The sequence below is a fragment of the Megachile rotundata genome, chromosome 11 (genome assembly GCF_050947335.1).
Source record: "Megachile rotundata isolate GNS110a chromosome 11, iyMegRotu1, whole genome shotgun sequence".
NCBI classification, from domain to species: domain Eukaryota; kingdom Metazoa; phylum Arthropoda; class Insecta; order Hymenoptera; family Megachilidae; genus Megachile; species Megachile rotundata.
Window position 1 is genome coordinate 16,673,393 of NC_134993.1, and position 16,329 is coordinate 16,689,721.

General features: G+C 44.6%; 1 protein-coding gene and 1 long non-coding RNA gene across 3 annotated transcripts in view; one reads left to right on the plus strand and one right to left on the minus strand.

Annotated features, from left to right (window-relative positions):
* The window catches only part of Atg17 (autophagy-related 17), a 30,035-nt gene that overhangs the window by 9,340 nt on the left and 4,366 nt on the right, over window positions 1-16,329 (minus strand). For both annotated transcript variants that reach the window (XM_003707762.3, XM_012295793.2), the window contains exons 2-4: window positions 13,728-13,936; window positions 1,069-1,357; window positions 50-992 (exon numbers count right to left, since the gene is read on the minus strand). In XM_003707762.3, coding sequence (XP_003707810.1) covers window positions 50-992; window positions 1,069-1,357; window positions 13,728-13,936 — 1,441 coding nt within the window. The remainder of the gene's footprint in view (window positions 1-49; window positions 993-1,068; window positions 1,358-13,727; window positions 13,937-16,329) is intronic.
* On the plus strand, window positions 8,241-13,369 carry LOC143265380 (uncharacterized). The gene is made up of 2 exons (XR_013039851.1): window positions 8,241-8,622; window positions 9,172-13,369. It is a non-coding gene; the product is annotated as an uncharacterized LOC143265380 (long non-coding RNA).

Below are 16,329 nucleotides of genomic sequence, written 5' to 3' on the forward strand. Positions count from 1 at the left end.
CAATTGGTTGCAAAAACCGCACGGATTTCAAGAACACGATCAAGCGTACCTTCGGTAAGTCGCTGTCGAAGACAGACGGTGCTTGCGTGGCAAAAGGAGGCGGAGTATCCTCGAGGCCCGGGAACAGGGTGTTCAAGAAATGGCCACCGAACTTGCTCTGGAATTCCCTTCTGCGAGCCAGTTCCTCGCTGTGGACGGTCAGCAATTGGCAGGCGAGATTGCTGGCCCAAACGAGGAACGCCTGAGAGAAGGTGCGCCTTCGAACCACCTCGGCCACCGCGTTCATGTACATCTGAGGCGCGAGGTGGATCTGTTGCAGCACTTCCAGATGTCGTCGTAAACGCTTCAGACTCTCGTGGTAGATCACCAGCTTGCTGTCCACCTCCATCATCTTGTTCTCCACGTACATGATCCACTTGAGGCGATGGTAGATGTTCACCGACAGCTCCTCCTTCGCTTTGGTGCATCTGCGTCGAATGTCTCGAAGCTGGTTGTGGTTCTGCAGCATAACGAGTAGTTGGCGTCTATGCGAGGTGCAGAGGTCGGGCAACACGCTGGCGTCGCCCAAGTTATTCGCTCGACTCTGATTCTGGAGGAAACCCTGGGCCAGCTCCCCTTGCTCGTGGACCAACTTCTTCGTCTGCACCATCAATTGCTCCAGAGCGAATAACCGTTCGCCGAGGCCCTTAATCTCCTTCATATCCTGCTTGTTCGCGCTGTCGATGGCCGCGTTCACCTCGGCCTTCAAAGCCTCCATCACCCTCTCGTCGAACTGCTCCAAGCCCCTCGAGCACTGCTCTGCCACCTGCTCCAGACTGCTCTGATTGTCCTTCGCCGAGATCCATCGAAGCAAGCTCAACACCTCGTCCTTGCCTTCGGAGTCCTTTTCGGGTTGAGTCGGTTGGTCGTCCGGACTCAAGAGACCCTCGGCTTGAGCACGTAACGCAGGCAGGATGGGTATTTTTGCTAACGTGCCCAGATCCGCGTTGAAACTACAGTAAGAAACGAAAAATGTAACGACTTTTCCTGGACGTTGTCGTTGTTATCGATCCTACGGAAGATACTTACTTTTGGATCAGTTCCATGTGTTGTTGCCTCTCCGAGAGGTAGACGGCGAAACTCTGATGCAGGAGATCTGATCGCGACTGGAACATTTGAGTGATGTCCTCCAGATTCGCCACCACCGCCGCCCAGCCCTGTTGCTGAAGGTGTTGATCGTGCACCAACCTCTCGCAAATCCTGGTCTGCTCCCGAGCCAGTCCGCAGCATTGTTGAGCCAATTGGGCCCGGGCAACGAGGGTCTGGTACGTGGCTGGCATCGCCAACGACGCATCGATTTGACTTTGGAGATCGACATCTGCAACACGACCGTTCGCCTGTTACATCGATGACGAGTTACGAATATCGTCTTCGACTTCTTTTCGGTTTTTCCTTCGTACTAAGTCTTTAGCGCTTAAGGTTAACGCCTTCGGGTCTAATCGCGTAATAGTACATGTTTCAAAGCGACGAAGATCTTTGGGAAGTTGTAAAGTCGCTGAAGCGTACTGGAACAGCAATCGCACTTTCCCAAGGTTCATGTTCTCAGAACCTTCGAAACAATTTCAAGTAAGAAGTTAGGTCCGAACGGTAACGGTTTCACGAAACGGGGATAGACGTTCGGATTCGAGGAGGAACCAAGTTGATCGACCTCTGAAAAGACGAGCCTCTTCGCGATCGATAGCAGGCCAGTGGAAAGGTGTCGATCGAGCGGTCGCGGCTAAGCGGCAGGTATATAATTGATCGATACGAACTTTGCCAGCGTAATCTTGGCACGCGATGAAAACTCAAGGTCGCGGGCACGGCTCGCACCGTTTCAGCACCTTTACGTCATAGCTTGAATGGATTCGCGGACCGTACAGACAAATTAACCGCGCTTCCCGCTCGCGAGTGCACGAGGCGACTAGATTTCTGTCGACGGCACTGTCGATACAAGGGTCAGCGTTTAGAACGATTACGACACCAGCTACCGAAACAGATTTTGGACCATTAACGCGTTCGGTGTAGCGAGAACCTGTAGTGTTCTCTCGAACGACGCTTCTTGCAAGATATGAATGGTACACAAAATACGCGAAATATTAAATAAAAGCCGTTTCAGAAAGGCTGTTGAGTCGTTTGATCAAAATTTCCGCAAGAAAAGTGTCCACTCCCGGGGTGATCGGCGATAAAAAGGGGAGCGTGTAGCACAGCAGAGAGGCCAGAAGAGTAAATCGAGGCTAAAGTGTAGGTTGCTCGACCGACGGACAATGTATCGATTTTATGCAACGTTGCTTCGTCCACGTTTTCATTTTCCTTCGAATTACCTTGAAAAACAAACAACGTTTGGGAGATCGTTGGGGCGAGAAAGAATGGGGGAGAGTGATTCGATGGCCCGAAGCACAAACAACGAATTTGCGACGATAAAAACACAGAGAGGACTCCGTTAAGACTCGGCCAGGTGTTAACTCGCGTTAATAGGACGCAATGTTCGATTCGTTAATCGACCTCGAATCGCTCTATCAGCATTCGCGACAACGCGATAGAAGGGGAATGGAGAAGAAACCAGAAAGCGGAAGCGTGTCGATGATTTATTCGCGACGAGGAGAATACAGCTTCACCGTCGACTTATGCATGTTATTATGTCCATGCGGAAAGAACAGACGCCGCAACGTCTCGATCCCCAGATCCGTTCGAGTTGACCGCTAGGGATATGCATATTTCAAATGTGCAGATTCCAAACAGGAATGTTGTATAACGCGCTCGTTGCAAAATTCTCGTCACGCTCGATTAATATTATTAACATTAATGTCGTTACGAATACTAGAGATATACCAGTGATACGCGCATTTGGGGATCTCGGAATTAAAAGATTTTGCAGACCGCGATAAAGATTATCGCTATTCTAATTGGCTAAAAACACTGAAGAATTGATATTCTCCTAATCTATCTAACCGCAGAGATTACACAATCGAGGGACGGTAGCGAAGATGATGAAAATTCGCTCGCGTTTCGTGTACTGCATATAGCGACGGTGACCTCTTTTTAATCGTGCAGTTGCACAAGCTTCCGGCGCATCGCACGGTGAACCTGGCAAACAGGGGCCAAGAATTTCACGGCACGACACTGAATTCCGAGAATATCTTAACTTGGACTAATGCTCTCCTTTTCTAATTATACGTTCTGTGCGTTGCAAACAATCGTTTCGCGACAGAAACTGCGTTACGTTCGGAAAAAAGGAAAAGAAACGATTGCAACGCGCGATCGGCAACCCGTGCGAAGAGTCGGCGACGCACGACAGTTCTATTTAGCGCATAAGTCTCTGCTTTTCGGCCCAGTTACACCCGAATCTTGGAAACGTGCGTGTACAACGTCTCGTAAATGTTGCGTTTAAAATAAACGATTACAGGAATCCCAGATAGTCACTAGTTTGTTTTTATTTTTCGTTTATCAACAAAATTATCTCCTGTCGCTCGTTTTACCAAATTACGCGGTTACGTGTTCATGCAAACAACCGACAGCAAAAACATCGTTCGAATAAGCACGTAGCCCGAAGCGTATTCTGGGAATATCAATCACGATATCAATTTTAAAACTTTCATTTTCCGTATTCATTTTAGTAAAACGCAATCGCGTTACATCATACGAACAACACGTATAATACGAAAGAATAAAGATATTCTACAGTTCGAGCAGCATTTCCATTTTATCGCGTTAATTCGATATTTTTTAAAGCGTTCGGAGACTCGTCGCTCGGCTTCGTGGCCGTAAATAAATTCTTATCACGGTATTTGCAACCTTTCGTTAAAATTCCGGCTTAAAATTATGCGGCTGATTCATCCGTGAATATCCAGATAATCGGATATTAGTCTATCCGATAAAACCAGTTAAACGGAGCGCCATTTCTAATGTCACGTTTCATTGGGACTAGTTAAAGGGTTAATGGGTCACGCTATGATCCCCTCGTCGTGCCAGAGACGATTGCGAATGCTCTTTCATTCGAGACAGTCCTCGACTGATGATCCGTGTCCGTTCGTGGCCAACGAAAGCCATTGGCAAACGCCTAGATCGAACCGCGTGCACGCATGAATGAAGGGATTGAAACAGCTCTATGGGGCACGCGATCAGATATCTAAAACTCGCTCGAACCGTACAAAAAGATAGCTATCTATAACTTTCTGCGAACTGCCTTTCAAAAGGAACGAATTCGTTTTATTTCTTTGTCGCGTTATACTGCCCCGCGTGATATTGCTGCACATTCGATCGTTAGATCACCGACCGTTCTATCGCTACGAAAATCTGCAATTTTTACATTCTCGAATGTCGGCGTTTTGAAATTTGACCTAGTCCCGTCTCACCTGCAGCCCAATGGCGCAAAATTGTTTCTCAAAGAACACGGAAAAAATATATTATTTCACGAGTGTTTTTAATCGAGAATATGATAATTAAGGAAGCACATAGACAACACCTCGGTGAGTCATCTCCGTCCACGCTATTTTTTCGATGACCCACGGTTCAACCACGCACATCGTTAAAAAGGCATAAATTAAAAGTTGCCTCCTGGCGGCTAGCGAAACTCGTGACTTTTGCCACGTTTTTCCGATCGAAACGCCTCTGCTTCGTCGCAAAACAAACGTAATCGTCGAGAATATCGTTTCGTGAAAACAAACTGCAGTACGTTCTTTCGCCAACGGATGCATATACATATACATATATGTAATATGTGATATAAAGCGTCGTCTTTTCGAACGAATACTTTTCAAACGATGATCGTCCATCGACAAAGAATCGTGAATGCAACGAATACGCAGAGCTCTAGTGTATGACGTATAGGCACGATATATCAAACACTTGGACCGGGTCCCAGCCTTGAGGGTTTATTCTAGTAACACGAGGGTTTCCTATTCGGATCTCATGGTTCTCGATCGCTCCTCATCTAACGGATGATAATGATTCGTCCCGAGAGTACTCCGATTCCTGTGCCCGTTTCTTCGTAATGTTTCAAAGAAGAAGACTCGAGTCGTACCGCGTATTTCAACGGATGCAGCCCGCCACCCCGTTGAAACCTTGTATATTATTGGTTTTGCGTTTCACGCTGGGGTGCCAACAGCTTAGGCTAGAACCTTGGCTACGAGAAAGAGAGCAGTCGCGGGTTCCACGAGACCCGTGCCGAATGACAAAAACCTTGCCTGGTTATGCACTTGTACGGATTGTGCGAATACGTAAAATCCATTCGACTTTACACGCGTTCGACGCATAGATCTTATCACGACATTCGTCTACGGACATTCAAAGATCTATTCATATTTACGGATCCGAAGATTTTGGGATTTATGAGTAGCATCCGAAATTCTTGATACGACACGGTGACAGCCACCCAGATATCGAGGACTTACTTATTTAGCTTCTAGGTACCGATACGTCGAGCTCGAAATTCTTGTCGGATCAAACGAATACCGTGAACCCGCGAATCTTTTCGTAAACACGTGCTACGAGACTGTCCTCACGAAGCTAATGCTATTTACCGTGTTATTCGCTCGTATCTCCGTACGTTTCACGAAACCAGCCGCACGATACGACGCTTGATATCTGCTCGTAAATGTCCCGATAAAAAAGATCGCTGGCGAGTCGTGGCATGTTAATAAATCTCGCGGTTCAACGAACCGCTACACGTATTTCGCTATCGGGATTCGCGTTTCTTGCTCGATCGCGGCTGAATCGTAGACGCATCGCGTTTCGATGCGCAAAGAAATATAGACCCTTCAGAACAGTGATCTAATCGTAAGGAAATGAAATGGAATTTTGAAATATATCAGAAAACGCATGCGTTGTGACCACTCTCTCGCAAGAATTTATTTGTTTGATTGGTTAGAAAACACTTCCGCCATAATCGTAGACTAATGGAAGCAGCATTCTCCTCATTTTTCCATTCTCTTCCATTCCCCAGTATATTCCCTCGCGTGGCAAGAATACGCGTGACGAGGAATGATACGGCATTAAATTCGAAGCAGACAACCTGGCACCGCTAGACTCGCTCTCTGTCCGATGCACGTGTTCCAAGCGGATACTCTCGCGTGCTCGCACGTGTACGCTCTAGCCTTATTTTCCCTGCCGCGTCAAAATCGAAAATAAAAAGCCTTTTCTGCGCTGGAAAATTTCCCATTAAAATAGCTCCAAACTGTTCTTCGAATTTATTTATTATATACAATATAATGTGTAATGATCGCTCCAACAGAAATTTACACTTCGCTTAGTAGAATGCGCTTCTACCGTAACCGTGGCTTAACTCGCAACAGACCTAACAAACGTCGAAGTTTCCCTCGCATGTTCATTTTCACGGGCCAATTTCGTTCTCGAAATAGCCGCTCTCTTAAATCTGCTAGCTTCTACGCAAGTTATTCTTGGTCCAATAACAAACATTGCTGAACAGTGCAGGCGCAACAATGATTCTTTTCGATCGTTCGCGATGGAGTATTCCATCGAATGCAGAGAAACGGCAAGAAGAAGGAAATGGTACTAAAAACAGCTGCGACATAATTGTTGGCCGCAATTTACTGTCACCGTGAAAATAACGTTGGTGCAGAGCGCGGAAATGCGGCGCGAGAAAATATGAAACGCAGGAAAAAATGTTGGGAGAAAAGCTTAACAGCCGCCTACTGAAATCATCGTAGTCGCTTGACCGTGACAAATCGATGGTTCGATAAGGAATTACGATGCGTGAAAATCGTAAGTGAAAATCCTCGTCCGACGATGTATCTCTGATGAGAATACACTTGATCACCACCCTCGTTTCAACGGAGTAGAATCGATACGAGCCGTGTATCGACTCTGTCGGCCTCGTTTGGTCCTTTTATGTAACCACCGACAGGACGTTGGGAAAACAGAAAGGAAAGTGGAGTGTGTCTGTGTGGGAATATTAGCCGTCTGTTGCTTAACCTTCTTCTCGCGCAATTCTATGGCGATTCAAAGCAAAAAACTCAAGCTGCTTGCTTCGACGATTTAGAAAACGTGGATGGATTTGTCGACTATCAAACATTTGTCCAATCAACTTTGATGACGAAGTATGCGGTCATTAACTGTAAATATAAAACTTTACAAACAGAATGTCATTCTACTGGTCATTTATTCGAGAATAAATTGTCATTTTTCGAAGATCAATAAACATTTATTTTTAGTCGAACTATGTACAAGGAGTTATGTATACACTTTTGCCATTTTAACGGTGGTTTCTCTATGCCGTTATAGAAGACCTTCGACGATCCGTCGGGAAACGAAGAATTTTCCCGCCAAGAAGTTGGCCAAATTTCGAGAGCGGTGGTGGTCGATGGGGAATAGGTCTGGTAAATATGATGGGTAATGGAAAGCTTCCAACTCCGACTTCTGTAGCTTCTGCACAGTGATTTGTGCGATATGGGGTCCAACTGGGTCGTGCAACAGGAATGAACCAATTTTTCCGGTTTTCCGATCAATTGCTCGGCATGGCTTTGGTAGCCAAAAACAACGTTGACGTTATGGGTCGTTTCCAACATTGTGTTTCCACGAATCCGTACTCGAAAATCACACCAATTTTTGCGTACTCTGCAAAAATCGGTCAACCGATCAAAGCAATAAAGATATCGTAGTGAACAAATAAGGCGAATACCGAGGATACATCTTTCGACGTAAAGTAAAGTCACTTCGAAATGACAGCTCCGAATGAGATTCTTTCTCGCTGAAACTTTGTTAATGGTGTTGGTAAAGAGAAAGGCACGAAAATAGGCGTGATTGTTTCAGCGATAGCGGACAGCGCTGTTAGCTCGATCAAGAAATTTTCTTCGTTCGCGAAACGACTCGAAAGCGTGGAACATAATTGTTCGTGCAAAGAGTTGGCTCCAAGTTGAAGCTACGTCTACAAGAAAGTACCTCTGCGACAGATTTTTCGACTTCCAGGCGCCAGCAGCGTCTCATCGCTGAATTTCCAAATAATCAAAAATTTGTGGATCGATCCACTTCGAAACCGTACAATCAATCTACAGGATCGAAAACAAATATAATACATACTTATTAAAATACAACTCGGAAGTTGGTCTTATTCTTGCATTCATAGTATATGATTGATAGTGGAGATATTTTCTTCGATTATTTCTGCTGGCATTAGTCGAGTTAACGTTCAGAACGGATAGGCTGGGTTTTCCACGACCCTTGTATCTAGCCGCGGTCCACTTCGAGGCGGACTTTCACGACGTTGATATGCTCGATAAAAAAGCGCGCTCGACGAGAGAGGGAGAGAGAAGAGGTGTGCCAACGCCAAGAAAGAATATTAATTCCAACCGAGCGTTTCACTTGTGCGCATTGTTTCGTCCAACACTTTAATTCACGGGATTAAAAGTGACAATTTTAGGGTAAAAATGAAAAGCTCAGCAGCTATCGTTTAAAAAAAAATCTCTTTCCTTCATGAAAGAAGGTGCTTATATTAAGAACTCGCGCGAATAAATATTAATGGTGTGTCATCAGAATTATTTGGAATCGCATCGAATATTTATGCGCCAATCAACGTCGAACGACAATCGTTACGCTACCAATATTACTCACGGTATTTTGCCCATAAACAACACTCGGACAAACATAAAGGTAATTTCTTGTTTAAGTTATACATTTTTTGTTCGACGAAAAAAAGTTTGCAGCGTTGGTTCACGGAAAAATCCATCGAAAACATCCGACATTCCTCTGGAAAGACGTCCGCGATTCGACGTGTCGATAAACGAAGGCAAATCGCAGAATACAGAGGTGCGAAACCGAGCATCGGAAGCCAAGGAAGAGCGCTTAATAAAAGGCCTCCTTCGCGTTGGCACTCGGCATCGAGCCGAACCGATATTCTTTATTTAGCTGTCGATAACCAATCGGCCGGGTTTTATTTAGACCCCGATACCATTTCTCCTCGCTTTTCTCCACACAACGATGCTCATTGTTACAAAGAAATCTGCTCTACGATTATCGTCAACGCCCCAACTGTCCACCATCCTCTTTCGAAACCTCTAACAATCTCCTCGCCACCTTTCATGCTCAGGGCCGGCAGAAAAATATGTTTTCGCGCAAACATCGTGTTATACAAAAGCATTTATCGATTTACCAGCTTTGTTGTTCGCTGCTTTCAATTTTGATTTTATATTTTCATCGTAGCGTAGAAACGCACCCCTCGAGCAGAGGATACTCGCACTCTTGCGAAATATATTTTGCATTTCACAAAGCCTTACGATCGTAAAGAGTCTCGCAAACTGAAACATTCGAACTCTCTGAAAGTCCGCAAATTCATAAATCTGAGAGTCTCAAAGACCGTTTTGATCGAACGCTCTTCTCGGAAAGGAGCAATCGATCAAATATAACGCGCCGATTAATAACGAGCCGATTATTCGCTAGAACAGAACGAGCGAAACGATCTCGGTCGCATGGAGAAACGAGAAATATTCTTGGAACAAACGTGAAACGTTAGAGTATAAGAGGAGACAATCTATGTATACGAGTGTGGAGCAGCACGTGCAGCAAACGTGTTCGAATTGAAACGAAGTCGAAGAAGAAGAAGACAGAAGAGGCGGTCTCTCGTGCGACCAACCAGTCGTATCACGATCCGCGTGTGTTCAAGTACTCGATGACCCGGTCGTCTCACGTTCTATCGATAGTAGAAGCCACTTACGTGACGTTTTCCAGTCAGCTGACGATACGATGCGCGACGATGCGTCAGCAAAGCGGCAAAATGTATAGAACGATCGGGCCGGCGCGGAGCATTCGTTCGAACAGCCATGGTTTCTCTTTTGCTGCACCGCCAATGTAACAGGTGCGACGATGGAATTGAACATCAAGGATAAGAAAAGTGGAACTTTGACGGACGTTACACGATTCGCGGCTGGGAAAATTGCCATAAATTATCTTCTGTATAAAAGAATAATAACCGGTCGTTAAAAAATTCCACACCTATTATTTCGTGTTATAAATTCTATTCGAACAATTTCAATCTAATCTTCTCGAGTACTTAATTATAGGATAATGATCTTCGCATGTGCACCCAGTATAGAATTTAAGAACGGTCGAACGCGCACGTGTGCATCTTCGGTGTCAGCAAGGGGGTTAAACGACGAACCGAAACGGTTTATCGTACCGGTGGTCACCAGAGACCTCCCGCGACGTTCAACGTGTTAATTGCCCGGCTAGAGAAAATGGTGAAGTCAAGGAAAGCCAGGATTATCGATAGGTGTCGGATCGATCTCGCATTGTCAGTTTCCAATGCGGGTAAAACCGAACCTGTTTATTAGCACGTTTTCTCGGCGAAAAGGAGAGAGATTTAATCGACGAGTTGCATAATGTTCTTGGTAGGAAGTTTTGAAATGAAAGATAATTAAAGTGGTGAACGTAATGATCTTTAGTTGCAGGGAATAACTGGGTCAGCTTGATACGCGTGTTTACGAACAATCTTGACGATTGTAGGAATGAAAATTCAATGGAAAGGAAAATCGTTAAGTTAGAGAAAAAGTTTCGAGTACGGAGTCCAAAGTATGGAGTCTAAGTCCCGCCGTCGTCGACTTTCCGGACGTATCCATCGGGAAACACGATCGATTTATCGACGAAAAGAAATCCATTCAAGTCCCAGTTTCGTTAGTTCGAACGAAGAAGAAAAGTAAAGGCTCGTAAGAACCGAGAAACAGTATGATAAAGCGATACTTAAATCTATGTAGCGTTATTCGAACTTTGTTCCGCGCCGGATACGTAACGATCGTAAAAAGTGACAGAAACAGGCTACCTGTGCTCGCTAAAATTCAAAACCTGGCAGATCTTCCGTTACGTCAGATTTATTGTAGGCAGAATGATGTAAGTGTATGTGAAACAATGATATAATCTCGAGGGAACGCAATACAGAGAAATCTGTTGGTTTGACAAATCGTGGAAACGTACGTTGTTCTTTTTTCTAACGTTCTATTGAGAACCGAGCTGCCAGCATTTTCCACAATAATTATTGCGATTCGATTGAATTTTATTAACAATGTAAGAGGTTCCCGGAATCTTACTAGCGTGCGCTCTTTAATTATATCCTTGTTCAACTCTCGATTGATAGAGCGAAACCTCGTTACGCAACTCGCAGTCGTCAATTTGCGATCCGTCAGAAAGCCAGATGTAACAATACGTTCTATGAAACTGTACGTTAATTCGATTTAACTCCGCTGCTTGAAGGTCAATTATCCCAAAAGTGAAATTAACCCTTTGTAGTCAGGGTTATCCGCGACATAACGCCTTCGACGTTCCACTCGTAAGCAGAGACGTTGGAAAATTATCTAATACTCCACCTCTTTACCTTAGACGCGATATCGCGTTTACCTTGAAGCTCAACAGAAACTCGGACGTTCGTTTATATTTTCGATTTAAACCAAGTTTTTGCAGTTGCACTCGAGATCCATCCAACACGCAAGAATAACAATATATTGATTCCTGGAATTTTAAACATGTGACACGAGGAATAAACCGAAGGCTGTTCTGTCTGATCTAGAGACCTTGAGATTAAGAGAATTAAGGGATCTAGAGAATACAGGTATCTAGGACATTGGGATCCAGAAGGTCGTTTGTATTGGGATTATGGTACATGGGGATCTAGATAAATAGGGTGCACGTTTGGGTCGTAGGCAAATGTTGACACTGAAGAAGTACAGGGGTCCAATAACGCGTTACTTCGATGAAATTGAGCCGACGTTCGTCGCGTTAAGCAATTTAGCCAGATTGGCCCAGTTTTGGCTAGAAATCAACGCCAAGAAGACACCAATTGACGAGCGCTCGTCGGATTGTAGAGGAGCAGATTGTTATCAGTCGGATAAAAGAAGTGTGTCAAAGTTAGTCACGAGGTTCGTTCGCGCGGGTCAGTCTTGTTGCGTCTATCGTTCGTAACGAGTAGCCGCGCTTCGTCGCTCGTCACCGTCTCTTTTTCTCGACTACGAATCGACAAAATGCTCGATAAGAAACGAACCGTTACGGGATTAGCCGAGTCGTTCGATTAGCTGAACCGTGGCCAAACGAGAAACCTGCTTCTTCTCGCGACTACGCCGATTTTCCAACCGTTCGTAATACCTTTGTGAAAAAATAATAGAAAACGTGCTAATGGAAGTCTACTGGGACAAACAAAAATAATGAACTAACCGTTCCGAATAGAGAATAATATCTTCTCAGGCTTTTAAAGGAAATCGATGGAAAAAACCTAATGCACAGTTTAAAAAAACAATAGGTTTATAATTTATTAATACACTTTTTCATCGGATGAAACAGATATATTTCTTGTTACATATTAAATGGAGAACGTCCTTGATCGTGGGTCGATGCGACCGGCTCGTTTCGCCAGGAAAATCGAAAGTGCAAGGCGATAAGAGCGAACTTGATCGTTACTTCATCGGTAACCGGTGGAAACGGTCGATGCGAGGAGCATCGCAACGGGTTACCGGTGGTCTGTGGTCGCGTTACCTCCAGGAACGTCGACTACCGCGTTATAACCCGAGCCAACCGACTACAGATAAAACGAGCGAATGCGAAACAACCGCTGCTCCATGCGCTGCAATCGATTTCGCGACCCTTCGAAACCACTGGGTTAACGTGCCAAACTTTTATCAACTTTTATCAAAAGTCCTCAATTCCCAAAATTTTAACCAAAACACTCTGGCAGATTAGCACTTCGCATGGCTTAATGCGCGATGATATAGTCTCTCTTTTTCTATCGATACGTAACAAGGTTTATCGATAAGTGGCATATTTACTAAACACGGCTGGCGGTAGTGGTAAATATTGATAAGGATTAATCGTCTCTAGCCGATTTGAAACTCTTGTCTGAACCCGTGACCCGTTGCTCGACCGGCGGGAAACAATCGAGTAATATTGTACGAACAAAGGATTCGGCCAATGAGTTGTTCACGCCCGAGGGTTTGTGCGTTGAAAAGGACGAGCAACGTCGTTCGATCAACGCCGAGGAAAACTCGTTTCGAACAAAGAAATTTCGAGGGTCAACAGCAGGTAGACGGCCTTTCGAATGATCGTCGTACCTCTGATTTCCAGTTCTCACAGGTTTCGAAATAAAGGATGCTCCTTCGATTTACGCCGTTGACTCAGATGGCAACAAGAAGATTTCGAGTCTGCACTCTTCCAATTGTTCTAATATTGGAATAACTGCCAATAATTGCTCCAGCTCCTTCAAGAAATCAGAAAAGTAAATAATGTAACATACAATTCGAGAAAATAAATAAACGCAGAAAATGTGTAGCAGTATGTTGGCATTGTGTCTGCTTACGGTACCGAGAGCACAAAGACAACCTTTTAGCCTCATACTGTCACACGAGTATCGCTATCTTTCCGCTGATATCATCTTCCTTTTTTTCCGTCTCTTTGCACTGGCCGATAAGCATCGTTATTAGCCGTGTCCTTCCGGCACGATTCCCGGTTAACGAAGCCGAGAACGTGCAATCTTGTCGGCAACGACTCCTCGCGAGACACTCGTTCAATCACGCGCGTAACATTTCGTCGAACGATGCATTAAGCGACTAAAATAACCGTTGTACCAGGCACGAAAATTAGGACTAAGGTCAGGTTCGCGTTCGTATCGATATACGAATAAACGAAACGTAAGATCGTAAGTACGAGGAAACGGCATGGAAGACAGTAGAGCGTGAACGGGTAAGGCTAAGGAAATTTACAGGTGGAAAAGGTTCGTCACTCACCGGAACCGTAGTCTATACTCGGCGTGGGTGGAAGTTGGCTCTCAATTGCGGCCTTGCTGAACAAATAGATCGGATTGGTATCGGTTCCAGCGGAGTAAGAGCACACACGAGCATTTGGTTCCAGACTTTCGCCTCCGCTCATCAAGAGCACCTGGTGAGCCGCTACCACGCCGCATTCCCTCTCGATCGCTTCCTTCAGCTGAGAGACACTGCACAAAAACGTGAAAAAGCATTGGTTAGGACGCTGGTACCATCTTTTCTTTTATTAACAGTACACGATACATATAAAAATAATGAATTCCTGATATCGCGAAATCTCTAAAATTTCTCGGACATCTACCCCGACACAGAAAGCGAACCAGACGACTAATATGAAAAATGATCCGCCCGGACGATAAATTGTACAATAAACCGTAACAGTTGTACAGCTTCAGCGTCGTCGATTCCGTGATTAAGGTCAAGATTATCTGTAGCCGTATCAGAGACTCCGCTCTTAAGAACAGCCAACAAAAGTCGACGAGTAATTGGGGAAACTTGCAAGACTTCTGCGTGGAGAATCTAGCACGAGGGACCCACCTTTCAGCGTCCGGAAAAACACTGTTACCTGACGGGTTACGGGTCTGTACGACCCGGTTCTTGCCACGGTAATTGCCGGATGACGCGTTTCCGTAATTCGTGTGGAAAGGAACGAGGTTGAAAAGTGGGAACGGACAAGATGAAAAAGAAAGGAAAACGAACCACGGCCGAACGGTTAATCGAAACCTACTTTCGATCTCTAAGAAGATTCTCTTGTTCTTTGACATTTGGTAAATAGAAATTCGATGCGAATATAATGCAAGTAGGTTACCTTACACTTGGGTACTTAAAAAAAAAAACTCGAATGCACTTGATCCGGATTCGATTGTACAGTTGGGTGTGGATTATAACGTGCTGCACATCGAAGCGTTTTTAATCAATTCGAATTGTATGCATTGTACAGAATTGTAGCCCAGCAAAGTTAATCTCGTAAAACCGTACCACGCGGAATGTATGCAACGATGTCAAAAACAGTGAATCGTATATAGATGAAATTGCAATCGCTATCGCGACGAGGGCAGGTTGCATGAATTTTATTACACAGCTCGCTGTTACGAGTCGTCTCGAAGCTCTTCTCAGGCTCGCCACGGACACACGGTGGCCATAAATTGAACGTAAAAGGAACTGGAACGGTGCGAGCGAGACGTCATCAACACCCTCGGCAAGGTTAAATAACGGATAAGGAGAACTCTTTGTTCGATGCGAGGACAACGTGAGTAGCATCGCGTATTAATTACAAAAAGAAGCTCTCCGCGGGTGTCGCTCGGAGCGACAACGCAGCGGGACACTTTATTCGGCCGACTTTATACTACATCTATCACTCGTTAAAGGGAATCGTTTCCTTTTTTTTGCATTCGATCGAATTTGTACATCTCCCGTTATGACCCTGTATCTGTTATCAACTTGACTGTATTACCAATTCATCTTTGATTCTTAATATCCACGGATTTTCTCACGGCGAACTACCCCTGCGACCGAATAGTTTCGGAGAAAAGTGGTTGTCCACGTGACGGAATAACTCGGGTAAATTGCTAAACGGCTAAACGGTGAAATTACATCGTCTATTGCTCGCGTCTCGTTCGCGTAAACCTGTTTCCGTAAACGTGCAGATACGAACGAACATAACTTTTATTCGGAGGCGATATAAGACGGTGTTGTGGGCAAGAACGGGGACGCGGTACGTTAACGGTACGGATAGCGGAGAGGGAAAAGTTCGGACGGAACGAGGTTAACGCGAATTAGGAAAATAAAACTGAATAGGCGTATCCACGGGAATCGAGGAAACACGCCTTTACGATGCTACATAAAGTGTATCTCCATTATTCCGATTAAACAGCGTTACGGTTCGCGTACCATCGGATGGCTAAATCGAATGTGTTTTCTCCGTATCTTCGCTGGCGAAAAGAAAGTCAATCGAATCCAGGTCTCTCGAGATTACCATTCAGCCGAATCTTTTTCCGCTTTGCAAACGATCTGCTGTTTACGTGTGTTGCTCGGGGCGAATCGAAGGAGACTTAGTAATTGAGTGGATAGAGCGATGGGCACATTCACGTATATGTTACTTCGCGTTCGGTAATCGAACGTTAGAGATGTTCAGAAATTTCTAAACTCGATCGATTCGAAAAGATTAGAAAATTCGATCGTGTTCTCAGACTCGAGAATTACGTTCATGTTAATTTCCCATTTATACGATAAATTATTAAAGACGAGGCGGTGCTTAATTAGATATAAAATTGAGTAACTCACGCAAATTATTCTGAAATCACCGAACGTTGCAACGGGCTCGATTCTTGCCAACTAATTATTAATTAATTAATTAAATTTTAAAGTTGAACGCAATTTACATTTATTTACGTTCTTACGTAACATGTTAAAAAACCTGAATAACGTTCTGAATTGCTAATGTATCGATTGTGAGCGTTAACGCTTGCATGACCATCAGTTTTCGTAATATTTTCCAGTGACCCTCTTCAATTTAGGTAGTCATTTTTCATTAGCAATTTCGCGTTTAACGAACCGTTGTTGC